This window comes from Corvus hawaiiensis, chromosome 9 (assembly GCF_020740725.1).
Source record: "Corvus hawaiiensis isolate bCorHaw1 chromosome 9, bCorHaw1.pri.cur, whole genome shotgun sequence".
NCBI classification, from domain to species: Eukaryota; Metazoa; Chordata; class Aves; order Passeriformes; family Corvidae; genus Corvus; species Corvus hawaiiensis.
Genome location: NC_063221.1, coordinates 880,107 through 897,119, shown reverse-complemented (window position 1 = coordinate 897,119; position 17,013 = coordinate 880,107). Strand labels below are relative to the sequence as shown.

The window sequence follows — 17,013 nt, the reverse complement described above, 5'->3', positions numbered from 1 at the left end:
GCACAGGCAGCGTCACCCAGCGCAGCACGCCTGTCCCGCTGCCAGCAGCGCAGCCGTGCGTGCCGGAGCTCTGACGGCACAGCGGAGCTGGGAGCCGCGCACAGCCGGGACAGCCGCGCTGCTCCCCGGGCTGACCCCCGCACCGCTCCCTGGGAACGGGCCCTGAGGAACAGCTGCTAGTTCCTCTTGCGTTTGTGGCTGCAAAACCTCAGCCGAGCCGCTGGGCTACTTAAAAACAGATTATTTGCCTTCCCCGGGCACTCGTCGCTGGTGCTGCAGCTCTGTGGGAACACGGCGCTCCCTGGCATCTCTCCAGCTCCCCCGGCTCCCAGACACGGCTGGCCGGGCCCGGGGCGGGGCCGGAGGGTGCCGGGTGCCTCCGCCCGGGCACGGGGTTGGATTTTGCCGTGTCCCCGCGGCTGGGCCGGCGACGGGAAAGCCGCGTCTGTCCGGGCCCGGCACCGCCCGCAGCCGTCCCCCAGCCACGCCCGTCGCGCCGGGAAGTGAGCTCAGCTCGGGCCCGCCGCCCTGCCGGACCCCCGCCGCCATGGGCCCGGGCAGGCTGCCGGCCCGCCGGGGCCTCGGCTGCTGCGTCCTGGTGCTGCTGCTGCTCCTGGAGGGCTCGGGCAGCCCCGGGACACCGCCACCGCCCCGGCGGCACTGGGCAGAGGAGCAGGGAGCCGTCCCGGAGGGGAAACCGTGGGGCAGGGCGAGGTACGAAGCCGTGAAGAAGCATTTGGGAACTGTGAGTGCTCTCTCCAAGCAGTATTGGCAGTACGTGGCGTGCAAGGTGTGGCAGGAGGGCTGCGAGGAGGAGGAGAAGGAGCGACAGTCCAGTCCCATCCCAAGTAAGAGCCGTGCTCTGTTCTGTCCCTGTGCCTGCCCAGGAAGGAGCAGCAGGGCCGGACACGCTGCTGTGCTCCCGGCTCCTCTGGAGCTGCCTTCCCTTCCCGAGGGTCGCTGCCCCAGGCACCTCCTTCCTTGGCATAGCCGGGGACGAGGGCAGTGCGCTTGCACTTCTTGGGCACTCGGAGCCGTCTGGAAGCAGCTGCTGCCAGTTCCGAGCTCCCTGTCCCTCCCCACAGGCAGGGCTGCCCGCAGGGGCATGGCTGAGTCCGTGCACCTGGGAGAGGGCTGCCCGTAACAGGGATCAGCTGAGCGTCTGCTCAGAATGCAAAAAAGCCACTTTCCTGGAACCTCTCTGCTCAGACTGCTGCCCTTTCCAGGCTGGGGCTTTCCTCTGGTGGGCCAAGATTACCTGGAGATCCTCTCTGCCTGGTACTGCAGCTTCGGCAAGTGCTGCGAGACAGGAGACTGCCGGATAATCAACAACATCACAGGTAAGGGCTGTGCTGCTTATTGGCTTGTTTCAAGGGGTTTTTCCTGTTAAAGTGTATTCTAGAAAGTGATGTGAGTAAAGGGCTTTTCTGTGCAGGGTGCTGAGCTGTGGGAGGGAGAGAGGCTGAGCTGAGGCCTGTGTCCCAGCCGGAGTTCTGAGACCAAGGAGAGTTTGTTCCTTACTGCGCAGCATGTCTGCTCCAGCCTGCCATGAGCCCTGCCTGCATCTCATAGCTTCCAGGCACATGCAGTGGGATCCAGACTGGCCCAGGACCCTGCCCTAGGTCGGGAGGGGACACTGAGACCTGTGTGTAAGCCAGGAGTCAGTGTATTTGTGTTTTGCTGTCCCTGAGACTCCTGGTTTGCAAACCCTGTGCTGGCAGCTTGGGAGGGCCTTTGGGCATCCACGCTCTCTGCAGCTGCCAAACACTTCCACCTCTTCCTAAAGGAAAAAAGGAGTCAGTGAAAGATTTGTGTCTTCTTGGAGCCAGAGGCTGATGTAGGCAGGGCACAGGCAGCCTGTGGCTTTAATGTCACTTCAGAGTCCTCTCGGCCAGGCAGCCCTGCCACATTTTCTCCCTCTTATTCCCACCTGCAGTAGCTGTGCTGGCAGTTTAAGGCTGAGCTCCTGCTCTCTCTGTGCAGGGCTGGAGGCAGACCTCAGTGGGCAGCTCCACGGGCAGCACTTGGCCAAGGAAGTGGTGGTCCGGGCACTGCAGGGGTTTCTGCAGAGCCCAGGGCCCCAGCAGGCGCTGGTCCTGTCCTTCCACGGCTGGTCCGGCACGGGGAAGAACTTTGTGGCTCGGCTGGTGGCCAGCCACCTGTACCGGGACGGGCTGAAGAGTGAGTGTGTCCGGGTGTTCATCTCCCTGCTCCACTTCCCACACCACAACTACATGGACTCCTACAAGGTGAGAGCCACCAACACGGGATGGTGCAGTGTGCTGGGCTGGAGTTCATATCCTTCCCAGCAGCCCACGTGGGGCCGTGGTTGGTGTTTATGAGTGACACTGTGGCTCACACAGCGCTGTCCTGGTCACTGCTGAGCAGGGCTTGCATGGCCTCGAGGCTTCCTCCCTCTCCCACTCTGCCCCTGAGGTCACAGGCTGGCGGTGTACAGGAAGTTTGGGACACACCAAAGAGCTGAGCCCTGGTGACCCAAGGGATGTTCCGTGCCATTTACTGCCATGCTCGGGAATAAAAGCTGCAGGGAGGGGGTTTGGGGGCAGGAAGCCATTGCTCAGAGACTGGCTGGGCATCAGCCTGTTTGTGGCAGGGTGGGTGGCTGCCTTTGCACCACTTGATTTCTTTCTTTCCTCTTTCCTTCACTTATTAAACTATTTTATCTCGCCTCACTCGTTTTCCTGCCTTTGCTCTCCCTGTTCTCTGCCCTGTCCTGCTGGGTGGGAGCTGTGGTGCTTGGCTGGGTTATCCCAGGGCATCCCCAGGCTCCTGACGCTCCTCCCTGCTGCAGGCCCAGCTGCAGAGGCAGATCAGCGAGACCCTGCAGCGCTGCAGGCAGGCCCTGTTCATCTTCGACGAGGCCGAGAAGCTGCATTCCAGCCTTCTGGATGCCATCAGGCCCTTCATGGCTCACCACGACAGCAAGGGCCAGGTGGATCACCAGAGATCCATCTTCCTCTTCCTCAGGTGATTTCTGGGCCCCTGAAGGGATGGGGAGGAACCAGGTGATGGTATTTATCCCCTGAGGTGTGTGGTACCAGGGGCTCAGGCTGCAGGGGAGGGCACAGATACCTCCGTCCCTCGTGGTGGTTGCCTCCCTGTTCAGTTTTACCTATGGATGCTGGGCATCCTCCCTGGGAACAGGGCATTTGCAGGAGCTAATGTGGGACACCTGAGCCAGTGTCTAGACTTTGAGGCAAGGAAGCAGAGTCAGTTAACGTGGTGTCACCCTGCCCAGCTGAGCAGATGTCACACTCCAGGGAGCAAAGCTGGGGCTGAAGGCCTTGGTGGGAAGTTGCTGTGCACTGTTAGGAGCTGGGGAGTTTCCACTGCCTGGCTGTGGCTGCAGACTGAGGCACTGTGAGGCTGATCCCGGCATCAGCACAGCCCGGTTTAGTTGGTTCCTCTCCCAGGAGATGGGCACATGTGCACCCCAGCACTGTCTCTGGGTGGGATGCAGCTGGAGGGAGAAATGGGACATCTCAAAACCAAGATGTGAGGCAGGCACCTGTCTGAAGTAGCTCCTAAAGAATGAGAGACCCTTGGGCCCCTTTCAGTGTAGGAATTGCAGCCTTCAGCTTGGCTCTGGCAGGAGCTGTTCCCACTGGTTGGGGGTGAGCAGAGCATTCCTCCTCCACCTCCCACCATCCAGGCAAGTGTTGTACCCTCCAAGCTTGGTGGTTCCCTCAGCGAGGTTTCCCTGCCTGTGGAGGACCTGTCTGTGTGCCCAGGGCCTGTGGAACTGACCACAGTCTGATCCCACCTGCGTGGGCCTCCAGCAGGGCCGTGGCAGAAGGGGCAGGTCCTGCCCTGTTGCTCAGCACGGGGTGGACGTGCTGCCAGCTGCACTGGGCTGACCTCGTGTCCTGCCTGGAAAGCCAGCAAGGTCAGCAATGGACACCGTGTTGCCCCACCTTGTGCCACCAAGCAGAGGGGAGCAGGGTGCCTTGAACTGCAGCAGTGTGTAATCCCAGGGGTTTCATCATTGCTGGTGGCAGTGTGACACTGACCTGCTTCAGGAGGGACAGCTCTGCTCCAGGGCTCCTGGGGACATGGGCACGGTGGTGCAGCTCTGCCCAGGTGTGGGAGCCGGGGCTGGCTGCCTGTCCCGGGTCAGAAGGGGCTGCTTGTCCCGTAGTTTGGGTTGGGAGCAGGATCAGTACAAGCTGTTTTCCCCTAACAAGGGGCGGGTGGGGTGGTGGTGGCAATCAGTGGTGGCTTTTTAATTTTTGCTGCCTTCCATTTGGGGTCCAGAGCCACTGACATGGGGACAGGGTGCAAAGTCTATGTCTCCCACTGCCTCTCTGCCTCCCACCCTGAGCTCTGCATCCAGCTGGTTCCCAGTTCACTGGGGCATTCAGGGCTGGGGGAAAACCCCTCACCAGCACTTGGGGGGGCTACTTTTCCAGGGTGAAGGGCTGTCCTTGGACCCTCAACAGCTGCCAGGACCTTGCAATCCTCACCACTGTGGGTGTCCAGAGGAGTCCTTAGGTGGGAACTGTGCTGCAGCTTTGTCCCATGGGCAGAGGATGCTTTGCCAAGTGCTGGGCTGCCACTTGAATCCCTGCCCTGGACCTTTACTTCCAGTAGGACTCCTGTGTGCTCTGCCCTTTAGCTTGGACTTTGTGGTGGCTTATTCAGCATGTGGTGTGGAGCCAAGTGTCACCTGCGAGGTCAAGGGCTTCCCAAGCCAGGACAGGGGACTGAGGGAGGTGGAGGAATCTGCTGCCTCTGTGTCTGAGCTGGCAGGATGGCAAACACAGCTGGATCAATGCCTATGGAAAGGGGCTCTTTGGGAAGAAGGCTGGCTCTCCACGTGCTGATCCTAGACAGCAAATCCTCTGTTGCCAACAGAACTGCTGGGGCGTGTCTGCAGGGAAGCTGCTGGCAGCTCTCAGCAGCTCAGCTCTGGGGGAAATCTTGAGTGACTTCCCTCTGTGTCCTCAGCAATCTTGGTGGCAACACCATCAATGAGGTCGCCCTGGACTTCTGGCGAGCCGGCCGGGCACGGGAGGAGATCTCCATGGAGCTCCTGGAGCAGCGGCTGCGGCTGGAGCTGCTGGAGGCTGCAGGTAAGAGCTGGGCTCGCTCCTGGGGGGCTGTGGGCAGCTGCCTGCAAAGCTGCCCCTCTGCACCAGCTCGCCCTGCGTGCCACGCAGGCCTGTGCGTGGGGGAATGAGCCTTCACCCCACTCCAGGCCGGGCTGGTCAAAGATGAGAGCCCCATCCCTGGTCCCTGTGAGCCAAGGCGTGTGGGGAGGGAGCCAAGAGTCCTTCTGGCCCCCTTCAGCCCTGCAAATGGCCGGGGGCAAGAGGCAGCCCAGTGCCACAGGGCAGTACTGAGGCTTCTCTGGGGCTCCAGGCATCTCTTGGCGTGATTCCTGGAGATGCTCTGTGCTCGGGCTCAGTGCTGAGCAGCTCTGCACAAGTGGGTCCCACCACACACGGCTGGACAAGCCCCTCGCAGCCAGGCCTGGCCTCGCAGAGGGGCGGTGCTCTCAGGGGAAGCTGCTGAGTTTGCCTTGCCTTGTGTTTCTCTCCAGAGAGCAGTTATGCCCACAGCCACCTCCTCCAGGAGAACCTCATTGATTTCGTGGTGCCCTTCCTGCCTCTGGAGTACCACCACGTGAAGCTCTGCGCGCGCGACGCCTTCCTGGCCCGCGGGCTTCCCTACACCGAGGCAATGCTCGACGAGGTGACCCAGATGATGGTGTTTGTCCCCAAAGAGGAGAAGCTTTTCTCTGCACAGGGCTGCAAATCCGTGCCCCAGCGCATCAATTACTTCCTTCCTTGAACACCAGGTGGGACCACACATGTGCTGAAGGTGGTGCTGCACTCTGGGAGCTGCTCTCTTTGCTCAGGGTCAGGCAAGCAGATGACCCAGCCAGGCACTTGCACAAGGACTTAACAGAGACTGCACCTCCTGTTACTCCCAGAGCTGTTACAGGGAAGGAGGTGCATCCCTTACTCCTGGGATGTGGGGACAGCCTGTGCTTGGCTGTGTTTGGAGTCTGTCTGGTGTTTCAAGTCCCTTCTTTGAGCTGGCAGTAGCCTGATGTGGTTCTGCTGACAGATGCTGTTCCATGGGGGCGAGGACTGGCAATGTCCAAGTCCTTGGTTTGTTGCTGTGTGGTGAAGGGAGGCCTTGGGCAGGCTGGTCCTGTTGACACTGTGACCAGAGCCATGTCCCCGTCCCCAGTTTTCTCTGTCACTTTACAAGATCACCCAGAACTGTTCTGCTGGAGTTGAGTTTTTCCCCTCTTGCTCTCATGCCTTTCTAAGGTGTCTGCTGCTCAGGGACACATGGGCCAGGATCACAGTCTGCACAGGGAGAAAATGACTGAATAATCTCCTCTGGAGATGCCAGATCCATAGCTCTCACTTCAGAGTGCCCATCTCTCACTGGAGTCTTCCGTTGTATGGAAGCTGCTGCCGGGGTGAGGGGAACTTCTGCTGCCATTGTTTTTCTAAGTGGGTTGGTGAAGAGCCCGTTTCCTTCACTGCAAAACCAAAAAGGGGAGAGAATCCTTCTGCCAAGGGCAAAGGGCAGCTGAGGACGATGGTGGCTGAAGCACCAGGCTGCAGGTAAATGTGAGTTTTCATGGATGCAGTAAAAGCTTGGTTTTTTCCTTTTTTTTTTTTTTTGTTTTTCTCCTCAGTACATTTCATGCTGTGGTTTTTCGGCTGGTATCAGCATTATTATTATTATTCCAAGGGGCTGTTTGCTGTCTGGGTACTCGCCAGGTGATAAGTGTGTTACAGCAGCTCCAAAAAATGTCAACAGTGTTACGGGAATGACTTTGTGACCTCTGGGTCAAAACTCCCTTCCAACAGGGCTGTGCTGGCGAGGGGTGAACAGCACATGCCAAGGACAGGGCCTGGCTTCCCGGCCACCCCCACAGGGGACCTTTGATCTATTTTAAGCTTTGACCCATTTTGCAGTGCCAGCGATGAGCAGCGGCCTCTGTGAAAGATTGACCAGACACGTCCTGGCCCTGCAGGCTTTGAGTCCCTGCGGGCACGCTGGCTCCGTTATCTAACGGATAGTCCCGGGCAGAGGTGAGCCAGCTGCTTTCCTGCTGCTCAGCCAACTTGGCTGCTGCGTGGGGTGGACCTTCGGGCTCTGCCAGCCTGTGTGAGCAGGCATTTCTGAGACTTGGTTTATGGTTAATCTCGGGTGTCAGAAGCCTGGGAAACATCGGGGGCGATGGACCCAGGGATGGCAGCTGGGGAAGAGGCTGCTGCCCCACAGGACACAACTCGGGTTGTGTTTGGCCACCTGGGCAGAAAGTTCAGCAAGCTGTTTGTTGAAGGTTGTGTGTAAGCCTGGATAAACTGGGATTTTTTTCTAAGTGTAAGAAAGTGTTGAGCTGTTTGGGTTAGGCTGACACAGGCTGGGGTGGCACCAACAACGGTGAGGCAAGAGCTGCGCTCTGCCAGGTCCCAAGGGTGTGTGTCTCACGGGGGTGAGCTTTGATCAGCCCCACGACAGCAAGAGCTGCTCTCTGACCATGTTGGGGCAACAATTTGGTTCTAAACAGATACCACATAAATAAAGATACTGCTTTTTTTTTGCAACCTGGTGGGACTAAATTATTTCTCTTTTTAAAACAGGTTTATAACAGGTTTTTCTACCCAAACGAATGAGCTTCTGGTTAGGACTGAGCAGCTTCAAATATTCATTAAGAAAAAAAAAAGCAGCACCTACTCAAGTGGTTTTTGCCAATAAAATATTGCAACCTTTATTTAAAACAAAATGCAAATTGGCAAAACTTTGTGGAACGACAGGCAAAGAGGCCCTTCCAAGGGCCTTATTTACATCAAGTTTAACACTGTTCGCAGTTCACAGTCAGACGATAGTGAGAGAATTAAATTAGAAAAACAACCAAAATATATTACAATAACAATTAAAAAACAAAAACAGTTGACAACACTGCTAAGAGTGATCGGTGATTAACGTGTTTCATTTCAATCCATTCCTGCCCTCAACGAGTTCACTACCAATAAACAGTGCCATGTGAGCCGGGCGGGCTCTACCTCCCGTGCACAACAGACATGGGGAAGAACGACCTCCTTTGGTACAGACATTGCTGAGTGTGAGAAACAAGGCAGAGTCCCAGAACCTCTCGTTACCTGCCACCAGAGAATGGGCTGAGGGCTTTGTTCCAGATCCAGAGATCTGCAGCACAACCCCAGCACGCAGCAGTGCTGGCCAGTGCCCTGGGAGCTTTCCACACATGCTGCAGTCTCTGCCTTTCAGTCTCCCTGCCCGCTCCTGATGGGCAGCAGGGCTGAGCTGAGTGTGTTACCCGAGGAGGCAGCAGCCTGATGGCTTTGTAACCACCCCCTTCTGGAGTCCTTCGGGAGTCACTCGTGCCTGTCAGCGCTGCGGGTGCCCAGAGGAAAAGGCTGCCTCAGGTAAGCGGTAGCACACGAGGGTCGGGATTGCTCTGTGGCTGCACAGTGTAACCCACCCCCCACCTCTGCCTGCTGGGGGGGCTGCTCTGTCTCCACTGTGGGGGTTGGGTCCCTGTGCCCCACAACTCCTGCAAAAAAGCACCCTGACAGATGTCAGCCTTGTGTTTGGCCGTCTCTCAGACACAAGGCCAGTGGCACCCAGGAGAAACGGCCTGAGGAGGACAGGCACAGCCCTCCCTCCCTCCCTCCCTGCTGTGTTCTGCATCAGCAACGCTGCTCCCTTCAATTCCCCTTTCCCAGTGGCTAAATTTGGTGCAGACCCAAGACCCAGACTCTTAGCTCAGCGTCACCCCTGTCCACACTAATGAAGAACGTGACTGAATTGAGTGCACCACGTGGGGGTTAAGAAGGGTGTACAGTGCAGGAAGAAGAGAGAATTGCACCTGTGAGTCAGCGAATTCCCACAGTGGTAGGAAGAGAAAGTGCCCCACTGAGCTCACTCTGTGAGCACGTGCTTTGTGCTTGGCGCTACCAGGCCCGTGGGTGCCATCCCCGTGGCAAAGATGACTTTAAATGCTTTAAATTCTGGCCCATAGTAGTGCAAGTGAGAGAGCCCAGCTCCAGCCATGCCCTCACGGCTGCCTGACAGTGCTGAGGAGCAGAAAGAACAGGATTTATGTCTTGTCCCCTGCCCCAAACCATGGAGCATGAAGTGCTCTTCGCTGGGACAAGTAATGGGTGTCACCCCATACATGTTCCTTTGCACATACGGTGCCAGGCTGAAAGCAGAGAATTGGCCACAGTGGAGACCTTTAAGGCTGAAGAGAAAGCCAGACCGAGCTAAAGGGAGAGGGAATGGTCAAAGTTTTAGGAGTAGCTGTGGAAGGAAGAACAACTGGATGGTGATTTACAGCAGAAGCAGCTTTCCTGGATAGCATCCTTTTGCTATCCTGCCACAGGGCAGGGGCCATTGCAGTTTGGGAATAAAACACTGTAGGGCAGCAGAAGTCCCAGCAATTCTGCAGCCTTCAATTTAGGGGGGAAAAAAGCCTGTCAAGTCAGCACTACCTCTGCCACAATCTCCCTCCCTGATGTTAGATGATAGGTAAGAGCAGAGAAAACACTTTGCATGGGAGTGACAACAGGCGAATCCCCAAATTCCACTGCCTTTGTTTTTCCACCACAGAAGGGCTCAGAACTAAATGGGCTCCTGTGTTGGGCACAGAGGTTGTAGAGTCTCTGTGCTTGGCAGTGCCCAAAAGCTGCCTGGACATGATCCTCAGCAGTGGCTCTAGGTGGCCCTGCTTGGGTAAAGCGTTTGGACCAGGTGGCCTCCAATGGCCCCTCCAACCTCAGCCATTCTGTGACTCTGTCCTGTCCCACTGCCCATCTCTGCTGCAGGGCCCAGGAGAAACCACGGGGCATCTGAAAGGAAGTGGGGATGGCCAGTGTTCTTTGGGACACAGCTGCTTTCTTCAGAAAGGGCTGGAAGGGGGGAGTTCTAGCAGTTAGAAATTCCATACTGCTATTTTGTCACTTTTGCTGGAGCTTTTCTGGAAGACTGGCATTCAGGGGAGAAAAAAAAAAGGCTTCTTTCAAAATTTCATCAGAATTGGGCTAAGCTTTAAAATGTTGTGGTTAGAATTCCCCTGGGAATCCCTTCAGTTCCAGCCTGTTTGTCCCAGGCTGAGCAGCAGTCCAAGGATGGAACCACGTGATTGTCTGCCAGGGCAAGCAAGACCTGCCCTTCTGCCCCAAAGAAAAGAGAGCCCCCACCTTCTAAACCCTTCTGATTGTTTGGCAGGCCATGTGAAGCAATGCCACAAGCCACCTTCTCTTTGCAGGTCACCTTTCCAAAGGCAGTTAGTTTGGATGCACACCTTCCATAAAGATGACTGAAAGAGATAAGGTAAACCACAAAAGCCCTCAGTAAAGTCTACCAGATAAGGAGTTGGTACTCTGCCTGATGTGGCTGTGGGGGGAGGAGCCTTGGGACAGCCCCGAGGGCTGCAGGGGATCAGGACTTGCCAGCACAAGGGGCTGCTTCGTTCTTTTTTCCCCCCTACCCTTTCACTTACTGGGCCATGGAAGCTCACTGGTCCCTTGTACCTCCCTGCTGTGCCTCCACGCACCCTGACACAACTTTGCTTAGCTCAGACCAGAATGAAATGAGGATTCTCAGACGCCAGCCCATTTCTAAAGATTTTTCCAGGCCTGTCTTGCTATGCTCTGTGGAAAAAACAGCAACACTTGCTGACACCCCCAGCCTGCTTCCAAGCACCAACATGTGCTTCTGAAGTCACACCTGTGCCACAGCTCCACTCTAAATGCTCAGACTAAAAGCAGCACAGTCACACTTGAAAAACAAGGTTTAAAAGTGTTTTAGCCAAAAATAAAAGATTTAAGGTGCAAAGCAAGCGAGATCCTCTATCACCAGCAGTGTGAATTGAGCAGCAGCATGCAGGTAATGTGTATTTGGAGCCAGGTTTCAGGCCTGTTTCCTTTCCTCACAAACCAGCAACTGAGCTCTTCCTACTCGCCAGTACATTTACACCTTGGGGAGTTGCACATAGACACAGACCAGCTTTTTGAGGCCCCAGCAGTCTGCAAACAGCACCAGGACCAAGGATGACAACGTCAACCACTCAGCTGCTCTCATTCTGGGATTGTTAGAAGGCATCAGAGACCCAGTGGAAGCCCTTCAAGGTAGAGCCACAGCTTTTGTTGCCACGCCTCAGGCAGAGGAGTGCACAGGGTATGTGCACATTCCCTCCACCACAGCGTAGGATTCTGGTCTAGCCTTTAAAATACAGGAATAAGTACATGGGCATGCCTGTGGTGTTTCCCTGTGTGCTGCCATACTTTATCACCTTGGGATGCAGGGAAGCTGGAAGCCTGTGAGACAGGTAAGCACCAGAACAAATCCCAGGAATCTGGCAGTGTGAAGGGTCAGGGACAGGTCCAGGGAACCCTGCAGCAGTTAGGACATGTGGTGGGCAGGCTGGGCTGTACTTTCTGGCTCTCCAGCTGGCCCTGCAGTGCTGTGACTGCTAAAGGAATGTGGAGAACAGCCAGGGGGGCGGAGGCTCTGCCTTACCTACCATGGGTCCTCACGGTGATCAAACGGAACTGGGGAGTCAACCTGGTAACAAGTTAAAAACAATCATCTAGAGCTTAAAGAAAGAAAGAACCCACCCACTCCAACAACAACACTGGCAAGTTGTGCAAGAGCCCCAAACTACTCAAAAATGACCATCAAGCAGCACCTGTGCTAGACCACTAGAAATAGGTATCAGCTGAGTGAAGGCTGCGTGGTGGGAAGGGGGAATTCCAGTGGTCAGTCTGCCCAGCATCCCTGACGCTTCCAACACAATGACGATGAGAACGTGGCAGATGGGGTGGACAGGAGGGAAAAGGGACAGTTCCATATATTAACTAATCTTGCAGTTCTCATTACAGCAGCAACAGCGCTATGGAAGTTAAGCCATCCAGCCCAGTGCATCCACCTCCAGCAGCTCTGAATACTGTCAGTGCATTAGACCTTCCCCCCTAGCTGCACACGACCCCCCTGCGGAGCCCCTCCGGCTCCAACTGCTCTGCTGCTGGTACCAGCAGAGCCCCAGTGCCTTTCCTCGGCCTCTTCAGGACAGCAAAGCACACGTGAGTGCAGCCAGGGCAGGGTCTGTAGAGCCGGGCAGCTGCAGCCACCCCAGGGCTCCGGCTGCCACCACGTCCTGCCCAGAGGGAGAACCTGCCATTGGTTCTCCTGCCTCTCCGAGGGATGAGAAGGAACTTCCTTCCCTTGCCATACCAAGCAGATCAGCCTGACTAGGTAGGGACAGATCCTTGATGTCCTGTGCCTTACAGCTTTAATCTACCCTCTCCATCCCCAATTTTTTGAGATGAACCTGTAAACGTGAGGAGAACTCAGTGATCTGAGGTACTTCACATACTCAAGTATCAGTCTTTCCTTTTGAAAGCATCAGTACAGAAAAACAGTCCCCCCCCTCCCCGTGTGTGTTTCTCTTACCCAGATCGACAGTAGCTACCTTTGCACCACATCACTGATTTCTTGGACACATGACAATAAGTTATTAAGGACGGGGTTTGCCCCAGGGACGCCAGCAGCTGTCGAGGACACCTGCAGCTCCTGCAGGCTGAGTTCCAGTTTGCTCACGGCTTCCCGGAAGGCAAATTTGTTGCGCGTGTGCGGGATGCAGTCCACGTAGCCTGAGCAGTAATCCAGCAGCTGGTGCCCCGTGTCCACCAGCTGGCTGTTGGGCGTGGGCTCGGCGATGGCGCTCGAGAGCAGATCCGCGCACTCCAGCAGCGCCTCCTTGCTGATCTTGTCTGCGGAGATTTTCTCGGCCACCTGCTTGGTCTTTCTCAGCGCTACCTTGGTGCCAGCCGTGCCGTTGGCCATTTTCACTGGGGAGGTGGAAGACGATGACAGAGGCACTTGAGGCGGAGGCATCACGGGCCTCCCAGATTTTCCACCAACAGGTGCTGCTGCTGCTGCTGCCTTCTTACTCCCTTCGCTCGGTTCCAGTCCGTGCTGCGCTCCCGCCGCGCTGCTCAGCTCTTCTGCTGCATCCGAGCAGGCAGCTGGCTGTTGCAGGAGCCGCATCACTGGTGGTGGAGGTGGAGCACACTTTGGTTTTACCCGTCTGGGCCGGTCCCTGTCGCCGGAAGAAGTGACCTGATGCTCAGATAAGAGCTTAAATTTATTACCCTGAGAGTCTGTGCCAATGAGCTGCACGTCTGCTGGAGTGTGTTTTAGAGTGGGTGAGATTAGGACTGGCACTTTGTGGTTATGAGTGGTTGGAAGTATTGCTGCAGCCTTTACCGGAGATGACCACCCTGTCCTCTCGCCATCCTCAAGGGCCCCTTGTCGTGGGCCACTGTTTTTTTCTTTGCCCTTAGGAGCTGCCGCTAGCCCTGGACCCTCCTTTTCTTCCGCTGCGGAGGGAGTTCGGAAAGGGAGTGCTGTGGCACCCCTTGGCAAGAGTTTTGCTTTTGGTCTCTCTCTGGTCAAAGCAGGGCCTTCTTCAAACCTTTTGGGAATCAGGTCACTGGCCCTCGCCGTGCTCTCATCGGGCTGAGAGGAGGTGGACACAGTCCGTTCCAGCTGAATTTTTGACCTCTGGGAATTTCTGGGAAGGGTCATTGCCATCCTATCCTGCTCTGGAAGCCCTGAGGACATGGAAGATGTAGAGTTTGACCTTGGAAAAGGCTTTGAAGCTTCTTCATTGCCAGTGGGTTTTCCTGCTCGTAAACCCAGTGTCTTTTTAATCAAGCGTGGCGTAAAGAAGCCAGTGATGCCCGACCACCCTCCGCCAGTGCTCACACCCCCAGCACTGCTGGGCCCAGTGCCATCCTCGCTGTAGAAGGTCCTCTGCACAAAGCCCCCTCCGTAGCACTTGGGGGGTGCCAGGCTCGTGTCCTGCTGCGCGGGAGCAAAGGAGAACCCGTCCACGTGCTGCAAGGAGGCAACAGAGGAAAAGTTACTCGTCAGCTCGTATTTCTTGTGCGGCTGGTTCTCCATCTCCCGGAAGGAACTGCTGCGCTTGGGAGGCGTGGGAGCATTCCTCTTCTTCATAAAGGAGCTGAAGAAGCCCCCTTTCCTGTCCCTGGTGAACGTGGTCTCTTTGGCATCCTCCAGGAGGCTGCTGGGGGACTTGTCCCTCTGCTTGCGGGGCAGTGCGGGGGACCCGCCTGTCGGCTGTGTGCTTCTGATGAAACCTGGGCGGAAGAAACAGGTGTCAATGTGCACAGTCCATTTCCATTTCCACCTCCCTGTCCTGCACTGGTGTATTTACCTGCCCAGGTGCTGCAGAGACAGAGTGAGAAGCAGAGAGAACTTGTATTTTATTATTTTTTCTCTACTTTTTTTCCGTTTCTTGTCTGTTTTCTACACTGAGGAGGCCACTTTGGAGAGAGATCAGAAAAGAGTTGCTCTTTTCTTTTAGTTTATTACTCCCTTCCTGTTATTTTTTGCTCCTTTCCAAATACCCTAAGCATAGAAGAAAATCTCTTGCTGCACTGTTAACTTCAGTTTTGAAGCTGTCGTTTAAAAAAGAGCAGCAAAACCAAATTTGAAAGAAAAAACACAATGGGATTTTCTAAAAGAACATTGAAAAAGCTAAAATGTCTTCTATTTGCTAGTAAATAACTGGGCCAACAGCACTCATGACACAACAGCACAAAGCTGCTGTCGTGTTGTTCTTTGTTTCTCGGGGAATTTACACCCAGAGCACGTGGCCGCACCGCCACTGTCCCAGTGCCCACACCTGGTGCTGAGCTGGACGCCGAGTGCTCCACAGTGTCCTGTGTTCCTTCAATGTTCTCCTTGTTCTCTGCCTGTTTCTTCAGGGTTCTCGTCTTGGAGGGAAGCATGGGTAAGCGGGGCAGGTAAGGAACTATGGATGAGGATGAGGCTGTTCTTCCAAGCTCCTCTGCTACCTCTGTAAGGAAAAAAAGGGAACAGTTGGAACAGAGACCAGCAAAGGAAGAGGGAAAAAAAACCTGAGTCTTTACTGCAAACACAGACTGGCAGGAAGAGATCCATGACTGAGAAATACATAATTTATGGATTTAGTCTTTGTTCAAGTCTAGAGGTATTCAGGGTCAGATGTTTTTCATAATGATTTCAAACTCATTTACATCTTTATAAATTCAGCCAAAAAAAAAAAAAACTAGTGGTAGGATGATCTGTGCAGGGGGGTCTGTTAAGGGCTGCTCAAGAGCTAAAGGCAGCACTGGATGCATTTGCCTGTTTTTAATCAAGGTGCCTCCTACTGATGCACCCCCAAAGTTGGTTCCTATCTGGATCTAAGCTGCTTTGCTTGATGCAAAGTACTGCGTCCCCCTATTAGAAATGAAGACTGCATGTCAACAATAGGTCACCAGAAGGAAAAAGAAAACACAGAAAAACCCCACAAGCTCCTGGCCACACCCAGCTTGGCATTTGTGTGGCCGCTGGATGTGCCTGTTATAGATCCTCACTGGTAAAATTCCATCTGGTGTGTCTTTTCTGTAGTAGGGAAGTTGGTGGATCAGTTGCATATTTAATTTAAAAACTGAGCAGAATGCTCTGACATTTCTGCTTGTCTGATGAATAGTGTCACATTCCTCACCAGTATTTACCTCCTGGTAGATTATATTTCAGACTTGAGCTGCACAGATTTGCTCCTAGAAGGAGCTAAGCAGAAAATCCAGAGATTAAAGCACGCTTTTTTAAAAGTGAAGGCTGGTAGAATAATATTTCATGACCTAATTGCTGCAGTCAGCAAGGGACTGTGATAAGCATACATCTTTCTCTCTCTCCATCACTCATTATTCCTCACTCCTCAGCCTGGAAAACATGAGTTTTCCTCTGACAGAAGAGACAATATTCTTTAAATCGGCTCTTGGGCATCTTAGTGAATGAAATGACACTGTCCTCTGCACTGGAATGTGTCTGAAGTTTATTCAGTATTTGTGCAGCAAGTAAGAGAACGTATTTACCCCAATTATGGCTAAAAGAATAAGTAAGGGATGGAGCTCCATCTCAACCCCACTGCCAGCAGATGAGCCCTAAGGGCCCATCCATGAGCCACAGCACTCTGGGGATAACCTCCAGTGCTGTTTCGGGAACAAAACAACAGCAGCTCTCACCCTCTGAGATGCTCGAGTCGTGGAACATGGTTTCAAAAGCCTGGTGGGTCTCAGCAAAGGAAGGTCGGTCTGGTGGGTTCCACTTCCAGCCTGCAATGTCAGAAAGCAGAGTTAAGTCTCAGTACCTGAAACGAGGAGATTCATTTTTCTGCTGTCCAAGGAGACAGAAAGTAGTCAGACTCTGACCTACTGTTAAAGAGGCTTTAGAATCATTCACAGGTACTGATTCATGGCAGCAGTCAGTCACCCTACTGTATCCTAGCAAACAAATCTTGAGAAGAAGGAACCAATTCTGAAAATCCTCACTCTCTGCCAACTCTACAGCTTTTTCTGATCTCCCTATCCCCCTTTCTGATTTTTTTGGGCAAAGGACAATTCCCTATTTGCTACCCTGGCTACTTGGACTGAACACATCTAGCCCAGTCAGAGATAACTGGGCATGTAAAGCTCCAGGCAACATCCTGCTCACATGCTCTTAACACCGAAATTCAGGCAGACCCTTCCAAAAGAAGGATGTGTGTACGCTGTGGGGGAAAGAGGAGGAGAGTGCCTTGATCCTAGATGGAGCTTGGAAAGTTACAGAAGAGTATCATGATGGAAAGTGTAATTTCTGTAGTTAGAAATCTGCACTAGAGGAATGTATTCTGGAAGCACTGTCTGCTGGTATCACCACAGGGTCTGGAAAGTGACTGGCAGTCTGCTTGTTTTGCATCAGGATCACATGAATTCCCAGCTTTTGGGCTTTTGTCAGCTTCCTGAAGGTTTTTTAAGCAGTAATATCCCTCATCATTCCCCACCTTCTTCGTTTCATAACCGAAGCCCGCCCTGACTTTGACGTGCTGGGGATCAGGTATTGCTGGAGACTGATGGGCACTTATCACAGATTCCTCCCACCTTCCCAGGCTTTGTCCCCGAAACT

General features: G+C 54.4%; 2 protein-coding genes across 5 annotated transcripts in view; one reads left to right on the top strand and one right to left on the bottom strand.

The window, feature by feature from the left end:
• Nucleotides 1-526: 526 nt before the first annotated feature.
• Nucleotides 527-7,598, top strand: TOR3A (torsin family 3 member A). The gene is made up of 6 exons (XM_048312612.1): nt 527-848; nt 1,227-1,340; nt 1,984-2,249; nt 2,813-2,988; nt 4,969-5,093; nt 5,564-7,598. The coding sequence occupies exons 1-6, from the start codon at nt 548-550 to the stop codon at nt 5,812-5,814; spliced, it is 1,233 nt and encodes a 410-aa protein (XP_048168569.1). The 5' UTR covers nt 527-547; the 3' UTR covers nt 5,815-7,598.
• Nucleotides 7,599-7,733: 135 nt separating this feature from the next.
• Nucleotides 7,734-17,013, bottom strand: part of ABL2 (ABL proto-oncogene 2, non-receptor tyrosine kinase) — a 46,262-nt gene continuing 36,982 nt past the window's right edge. For all 4 annotated transcript variants that reach the window (XM_048312607.1, XM_048312609.1, XM_048312610.1 and 1 more), the window contains exons 9-11: nt 16,095-16,184; nt 14,729-14,902; nt 7,734-14,180 (exon numbers count right to left, since the gene is read on the bottom strand). In XM_048312607.1, the coding sequence (XP_048168564.1) occupies nt 12,484-14,180; nt 14,729-14,902; nt 16,095-16,184 (1,961 nt within the window). In that variant the 3' untranslated portion in view covers nt 7,734-12,483. The remainder of the gene's footprint in view (nt 14,181-14,728; nt 14,903-16,094; nt 16,185-17,013) is intronic.

Bases quoted from the DNA above. Each gene is read 5' to 3' on its own strand.
- TOR3A (XM_048312612.1), top strand. From the start codon at position 548: ATGGGCCCGGGCAGGCTGCCGGCCCGCCGGGGCCTCGGCTGCTGCGTC. The intron at 1,341-1,983 runs GTAAGGGCTGTG...CTCTCTGTGCAG, and splicing joins GATAATCAACAACATCACAG to GGCTGGAGGCAGACCTCAGT. The intron at 5,094-5,563 runs GTAAGAGCTGGG...GTTTCTCTCCAG, and splicing joins GGAGCTGCTGGAGGCTGCAG to AGAGCAGTTATGCCCACAGC.